Genomic DNA, 8,476 nt, shown 5'->3' on the forward strand with positions numbered 1-8,476 from the left:
TTTCTACCATTAGACTAAGTCTAAACGAATTACATGTTTTTTCTAAAGTAAATCAGAAAACATTGCTACATCACCTTGAACTTCATTTATGGTCTACACATCTACATGTAAAAATGAATTCCATATAAAAATAATCAAATACTTAACCAATTATTTTAACAAGCAAACAGAATAGAAGCTTTTGGCTACTTCAAAAGTAATGATTAAATAAGATAAAGTTAGGAGTAACTTTTGAGTTGAAGCAAAATGATTCTGTACTTTCTCTTTACCGAAATACTGAAAGAGAAGACAGTTAAAAACCCCCGACCTTTCAGTCTGTCTGCTTATTGAAGAATAAAAGAAAAATATTAAACACTAAGAGACAGTTTAGGTCAATCTGGGTTATTCTTTGACTCTGCAGTATACCAAAAGTGATTCATTTTTTCTGAGCGTGTGTGTGTGTGCGTATATTCCAGGATGTCACCTCTTTTTCTAGAAATGTCTTTCCTTTAAGTTATCAGTTTTCTTCTTGTTTTTGAAGCCCTGGTTTTCAAATACTTTCAGCTATCCCCCAAATATTGATAGATGCACCTATCTCAGTCCTCACAGCAAAAATAAGTCCCAGCAGTATCACTTTCTTTGCTGACGCATGCAATATCACATTAAAAACTTAGTTATGATGGCAGTTTTTATCCCATCAACACTATTGACTAGTATGGCTTTACTCTGTCACCTGCAATTTGTATTCTCTTACAGTTCACAGATATAGCCTCTGGGGTCAGGGATTTTATGTAATTAAAATATGAAGTGATTTTATGGAATTTTTAAACTTTATAATGCTAAGCTTACTCATTTTTATTTTTCATTTGACCAGAAAGAAAATAAAAACATAAGAACTTGGTCAGACCAAAAGCCCATCCAGCTTAGTATCCTGTCTCTATCCCACGGCCAAAGAATGGACCACTAAGGAAGAGCATGAGAACAGACTAAGCACATACCACTGCTTCTGCAGAATATACTCCCAGACTCCAACGCTTTGTGGCTCAGGGACTTTGTGAGCCAGAGATGCTGTCTTGCATTTAATACCTGTTGATCTACTTTTCTTCTATGAATGTGTCCATCGCCTTCTGAACCCATGCAAACTTTTAGGATTCTGTAGCAAAGGCTCACTTAGCTTAACTGTGTCTTGTATACAGGAATTTGAAGAAATAACGCAGGCCAGCTCCTGCCTGAATATATTTGTATTTTGAGAGGGAAAGGAAAATTAGATCTCTCCTTGTTAGTGGGACAGAAGTTATCAGGAAGCTCTGGGCTGGCTGGATCAAGCTATAGATGTAGAATGACATAAGGAACAGATAGCTTCATTTTCCTTCCCTGCCTTCAGGGAACTTCTTCCCACACACAAGCATGCCAGCACAATGCAATATTAGCAATATGCTAAGGCAAGAAAAGGGCACGCTGAGGAACTGTATTCTCCAATTGTGTTTTTTTTTTTTTTTTTTGCAGGAAGGGAGATGCTATGCTTATGCACGTTCCACTTCACCTTAACCCCTATTTGTAGAAGGCATCTCTTCATGGTAAACAGTAAGAATAGGTCCTACTACCATGTCTGACTAAGCTAACCTACAAAATAGTTCTCCTACTGCATTCGGTCTATGATCCTGACTAGAAGCTATAATGGTTTCCTTCTTGAACTCGATGAAGCTAGAAAAACTTGCTATGCATCCTGGTACAAATTGTAACATATTTTGTAACAATATTTTATTATGCCTGTGGAAGCTACACATAAGTAAAAGCTACACATAAGATGCTACAAGAACTCTGAAAGAAACTTTGATTTTACCTTCTTTAATTTTAACTTTCCAGGCTGTAGGCTTGGTCTTTTCTGCAAGAGAAACTTTCGGGGACTTCCGTTCTAAAGTAGCTCTCATGTCTTTGAATGACCACTGAAATAAACTTGTAGAGAAACAGGAAGGTTGGGAGAGATTAATTGCATTTATGCAGAAGTAGGCTGCTAGAAGCTGAAGTGCAGAATGGAAATTGCTCTTTTGAGTGTTCTGATAAAAAACAAATCATGAGTAGTCGTAACAGTCAGCCATTGAAAAATCATAATTTTACCTTTTACTTCACCCCTGCCCCCTAAAATGGAGAAAGAAAACCATGCTTCGTGTTTCAAAGGAATTGAAAACATTACAGAAGCTCACCTATGTTAACACAATTTCTCTTGAAAAGCTCAGTTTTTCTCTTCTCTTTTTGAAGGTCCTGACACTCACAGGTTCTTTTCAGGCCTTACTGCAAAGTTAACTTCTCTTAAGTCCATTTTTCTGAAGTGAAGGTATTCTTAAAATGAAATAACACACAAATGGTGGAGAACAACTGCCTTGGTGACTGATGGCCTGTGCTAACTGTAGAGTTAACCGTCACTCCTTTGCAGAGCAGCTAGCCTGAATGGAGGTGGTTTTTATATACACATTTTTGTTAAAATGGGTCACATTTTTGTAGTCTCTTAATAGACTACTCCTTTCCCTAATTAACTTTGCCTGCGTCTCTACTACTGAGCTGACATACCCGGTTTTACACCAAGGTTCACGTACACATGAACGTTTTATATATATGTAAAATCTCTCTCTCTCTCTCTTTTCGCTCACACGACTGCACTGAAGGAAGTCGAAGTGCTCTGGGAGAAGAGAGACCTGAGTGCAAATGGGAGTGGAATTCAGATCCTACTTATGTAACACAGACATGAGTCGTGCCAGATCTTCCTCACACCAATAGGTCCCCAGGGATACTCCCTATGGCTATTAAACATTTCAGCTTTGCATTCTACCCTATTCCTCAGTGCTCATTATTCAGCATAATCTGTGACATACTATAAAAATATACATCTTTAGATCAGTGAATCAGCCTTCTCATTTGCATGGATTGCTCACAAAGCGTGGTGAGAGCAGAGAGGAATGCCCTGATAAGAGTTTTTAGGGCCATGCCTTTGGTTATGGGCATGGCTTTACTTCTGGGGGAATTTCCCTGCAGCAACATGAAGAGATATGCCAGTGGAAACACCACTGGTTCAGGCTAGCTTTGTAAGAACCAGCAAGCAATGCTGCTTGAAATAAATAAATAAAATAAAAGCTGCCTACCCTTCAGGCCAGGGATAGAAGGTAGTGTTTGGAGGAAGTCCACAGACTTACTAATATTATTAGGGGCAACCACTGGGCCTCTGATTGCTTACAGTCTTTTGCAGCATGGACTGGGCTTTCATATGCGTGTTGTCAGAGTCAGATCACCGACTCAGTCCCCCAGGCTGCAGACTGAAAGACTTGAGGAACTGGCTCTACTTCCAGACTTGAGGAACTGGCTCTACTTCCAGGCTTGACCAAGACGCATCCTCTGCTCTCACCTGAAGAAACACTACATAGGTAGAGCTGGTCAAGAATGATGTAGCATACATTAGAAGCACAGCTTTAATGGATGTTTTGATTTCTACGTTAAAGGGGTATAGGAAGAGAGGATATGTAAGTGTGCACTTAGGATATATACTAGCCCCTACGGTGGGAAACCCTCTGCAGCAGTAAGTGAGCACCACAATTATTCAGAACCAAAGCACAAAAAAATTTCAAGACGACTCCCGCCACCTCCGGCCTCACCTCGTTCTCACACGCAAGTAACTGCCCATTGTTTAGCCAATAGGGTCCAGTGCTTCTAATATGTTACAAACTGGCAGAGCCAGAAATCCAGAAACAAACTAACACCTCACACTGAGGCTTGGCTCACTAACAACCAGGTCACGGCACATGTAACTGCAGCAATATGTGCAGGAAAGTCCTGTCAACTTTTTGTTTTGATAACATTCTGTACACAGCCCTCAGCATGGTCCTGCTTCCCGTAACTTTCCCCATTTGGGCCAACTGCTATGGCAACACTTTTAAAATGCCATATACTTAATCTGCCCCTACCTTCACCCCTTCTTCCTGCCATCCTAGAAGAAAAAACCCTACAATAATTGGCAAACTTAGAGTTTCTTAGGCCTATGTGGTTCACCTCAGTGATGTAGTGATCTCAGTACACAAAACTGAGAATCCTTGCAGACTTTTCACTATATTTAGTTTCAGGAGAGGCTTTGCTACAAATTCATTCTTCCCCATAAAATGATATTTCAAGATTTTGTCTTCACTTCGGTAGCTTTTTAAGATCATATGTTTCACTTCCCAGTCAAGATCCCACTTAAGATAGATTTTCCAGGCATGTTACTGGATACCAGGACAAAAGAGGTAGTATCTGTATCCTCATTCAGGATATGGGACAAAGGTACACAACCAGGCTGGAGAAGAGGACAAGTCATTCTCCATCAACCTCACTCTCACTTTGCTGGGACTCTAGTTTTCTTCCAGAATATTCTTTCCATGCCTACCAGATGTAGACAAGTCTAAAGGATGGAAAACAAATGGATGAGAACAAATGAGTTGTTGTCTCTCAGCCAAAACCTCTCTACCTGAGGGAAAGTGCATGGAGCACAGACATGTGCCAAAGCAAATGCCTCTGAAAGGAAACGTGATTCCCCCCCCAGCATGTCATGCTCCAGCCATCCTTTCACGTACCATCTTGCCCTGTTGCTTAGGGTGTGAATGATCCTGAGCTTGTGCCTCCAAACTGCTCACTTCTTCAGAAATAGGACAGACAGCAGGAGTAGGCATCATGTCTTGACAACTTTGCAAAGCTGAAACTGAGACTCTGTGTCAGGTAAGGGCCTCCACGCTGTGTGGGGTGCACCATTCTGGAGTGCATGAGGCAGACAAGTCATTGCTAGAAGTACTTATATGTGCGTTGGTGCAAATGGTGCTGAAATAGTTACTATGCCAGGGGGCTACTCCCGCTCAAGTCAGTATGGACAGGAGCTGCCTGTCCCAAGGGGTCCAAGTACCACGGAGTGCTTTGATGAGAGGCTAACACATACAGTGCAACTTAAGCTTTATGCTACTCTTTGCACTTGTTTCAGGTGCAAGATCATCTTTCTTGAATACTGTCATCCCCAAATAGCACAACAGACTTCCAAAAAGGCTTATTAGAACTTCATACAATAGCATTATTATTTCCCTCTCTCTATTTTAAATACCTCCTGATGCATTCTATGGTCACGCTTGCCTTTCTCATCACCGCGCTACATTCATGATTCACAGTCATCCTGTGACCAGCTGGTGCGCACAGTTATTTTCAACTAATAAGCATACAGCCTGCAGCAGAGGCTTGTGTTATTAGTTAGCTATTAGCTGACAATATTTTGATTTTTGCCCCATTTCTCTTATTCCTCAAAGTCATCTGCTTACAGCAGTTTGAAATGTGATGTAATCAGTGTACTAATTAGGATTTGATTCCCCGCTTCAGTTAAATTACTGACATAAGCAATCAACTTTCAATTTTTGGTGCATTTTATGATCAAGTTCAGCCCTCTAACATATGCATTCTTCAGAATGCAAGGCTGGTTTCTCAAAGTCAGCTATCTGGAATGTCTGGTTATCATTTCTCCGATAGAAGCTAACTCTTTCGCATTGATAAGTACAGGCAGTACCTAGACCAAAATGAATAGTGGAAGGAAACAAATACAACAGAGAGATGACATATTATCATATGAGCTTTCTGAATGTGTACAAGCTGCTTTCTGTAATAATTAGTGTCGTTTATACCCACTAGAACAGGCTGTGCTGAATTTCTTGACAGAAAAAACCAGAAGAACCACGAACTTAAAACTCTACTGCATTTGCATTAGTAGGTAGCTTATTCAAAACTTGCAGATCCAGCAATGCCATAAACGCATTCAACCAATGAAGTGGAGACAGCATCCAGCTCCTGCCATATCGTTAGAGAATTCTTCTACACTCAGCAAAGCATGCTAGAGGAAGTGTTCATCTGTGAACTGAGATCCCAATTTTAAACTCTAATCTCACAATTATCTTCTCTTCTATCTTGTAATGGAAAGTATGAACAACTTGACAGCAGCATGTAAATGCCTGCATCACAAAAAATAGTGTCTATGAATATTCAGGCTAGATCTAATGCTTAAGATACAGACACACTAATTAAATAATAATATACTAATTCTGCATATAAACATCCACATAATAGTTGCATTTCAGATAACAATAGTACAGATTTTATGTCCAGTAGTGACCCCTGGTGTTTAAGGTAGTTATAACAATGATAAACATTCCTGGCAGAAAGCGAATTAATTACTTTGGAATCAGTTACCTTTCTGTGTCCACACATATTGCAGACTCTTCCTCGACGTTAAGGAACAACATGTAGTTATATTATTAAATTTAATTGTAAGTATCTCACAGATCTGTCACAGCTTAGTCTTGTAAACGCTTACACAACATGCCCCATACGTCTACGGGGCAGAAGATGGTTACAAAGCACATCTTACAGCCTTGCTACTCTAGTGGCAAGCTTCTGGGTCTGGACTGCAAGCAAATTTTGCTCAGGCCTTGGCAATTTCCTGACACGTGAGGCTCTCCGCATTCTTGCGGGATGCCCTGCTGTTCTTGGTCTTTCATCTTTGCTACAGCTGTAGCAAGCCAATGCAGCTTGAAAAACATCCATGAAACACTATGCAATTGCTGGCTTGACCCACAGACCTAAAGCTCTCCATTGCCTTCTTCTGATCAATTGCATCAAAATTATTGACTAGACCTTAGCAAAAATGAATGAATCAACTTCTACATCATTATTGTTTTAAGTTAACTGCTATGGGCCACAGTCCACTTTCAGAGAGGCTACTGAATACACATCTACCATGCAGAATGTTACAAAACCTCCTACTTGTATTTAAAATTTAATTTTTGTTGCAGAAAGTGGTTGCTGAGAATTATATTTTGTCCTGGAGCCTTCTGTTTGGCACCTTTGTTACCTTGATCTCTGATCCAACCTAGATCTCTGTTCCTCTCCCTGTCCTAAGCACCTTCCTTGATTTTATCTCTTGGTTTAGACTCTTGCTTTTCCAGACAGTGTGTGGGGTATTCAGCCTTCTTTAGATGAGCTTGATTTTATGTCTAATTCCTGTCAGAAGATTGCCTTTGGCATTCCTAGAAATAACTTCTGCTCCTGCAGTTCCTAACACTGCTCTCTGCTTCTTGAATTGACAAGGCCTTTGTAGACCTCTTTACATCAAACTAAGTTGCCTTTGTTCTGTACTGCATTCTAAGGAACTATCGGAAGGATCTTTTCAGAGTCGTCGTATCCTGCCAGCATAGGTTTGAGGAATATTATAACATCAGAGAGGAAATACTGTAGTGATACATCCTTATTCTACAAACCAGCATGGAGAGTTGTTAAAAAAATGAAATGTATTTCTGGCACAATTTAAGTTAACAATATTACCATTTAGCTTCACAAACAAAAATTTCACATATTTATGTACTATCTGTGTAGCACCACAAATAGCACTCTGTAGAGAATACATGAAAACATGGGCATTAAGTGGCTTGGGAATAAGGGAAAACTAGCCTCACCTTGCCTCCCTTTTCTTTCTATTTTGCCTCTTCAGTAAATGTAAGAAGCTGATTTTGTTTAGCCTTTGGTCACTAGCCCACTTACTCTGAGAAAAAAAAAAGTATTTAATTCTAATATCTTCCATTTAACTGCTTACAATATTTTCCCATGAAGCAAGTCCCTATTACAGTCAGACAAGGCATTGCTGCATGATTTGTTTTTCAAAACAGCAGCACTTATTTCAAAAACCAGCATTTTCAATTGAAAGGCTGCTTTAATTACACTTGCTGCATTCATCACTGGCAGACCAAAACCCCACAAATAATAATAATAGGAAAAACCCAAATAACCCCCCCCCAAAGCTTTAGGTGAACCCAAAACTTTCTCCCAGGCTTGTAAGTACTAAAGAAAAAGCCTTGGCAAATCTTCTGTGACTGACCCCACCAGAGACCAGGCCCCTCTCAGCTCTCTAGGGCATCCCGAACACCTCACAGGGAGTTATTTCCCACACCTGTCATTCCGAGGGCTTGACGCAAGCCCAAGCCCAAGCCCAAGCCCAAGCCCAAGCCCAAGCCCAAGCCCAAGCCCAAGCCCAAGCCCAAGCCCAAGCCCAAGCCCAAGCCCAAGCCCAAGCCCAAGCCCAAGCCCAAGCCCAAGCCCAAGCCCAAGCCCAAGCCCAAGCCCAAGCCCCCAGGATCAGCAAAGAGCAAGGCAGCAGAGCCCATACAAGAGCCTGAGCTTAAGTGCTGTTCCCAGGCTGAGGGAGGGCCCTAAAGGGGTTTCTCACAGCTGTTTCTCATTACCTAGCTGATTTCACAGCAGTCTGACCCAAGGTTACGCAGCTGTGTCACAGCAGGGATAGCCCTGAACACAGGCAGCCCTTGGGGGCAGATGGAAGGGGTTGCACAGCCTGTTGGTACCCTCAGGGCCCTGACATGTTGCAGCAGTCCAGAAAACATTCTGTCACCATCCTCAAGTCTTTTTCATGTCTCCTCTACTTCAAATGGCAGTACTA

At 41.1% G+C, this 8,476-nt stretch overlaps 1 protein-coding gene across 1 annotated transcript in view; it reads left to right on the plus strand.

The window, feature by feature from the left end:
• The first annotated feature begins 8,352 nt into the window (after window positions 1-8,352).
• DUSP19 (dual specificity phosphatase 19) overlaps window positions 8,353-8,476 on the plus strand; it is a 7,135-nt gene continuing 7,011 nt past the window's right edge. The window contains exon 1 of the mRNA XM_009329674.1: window positions 8,353-8,377. Within this exon, the coding sequence (XP_009327949.1) occupies window positions 8,353-8,377 (25 nt within the window). The remainder of the gene's footprint in view (window positions 8,378-8,476) is intronic.

Source organism: Pygoscelis adeliae, unplaced genomic scaffold (genome assembly GCF_000699105.1).
Source record: "Pygoscelis adeliae isolate BGI_AS28 unplaced genomic scaffold, ASM69910v1 Scaffold7, whole genome shotgun sequence".
In the NCBI taxonomy this organism is placed as follows: domain Eukaryota; kingdom Metazoa; phylum Chordata; class Aves; order Sphenisciformes; family Spheniscidae; genus Pygoscelis; species Pygoscelis adeliae.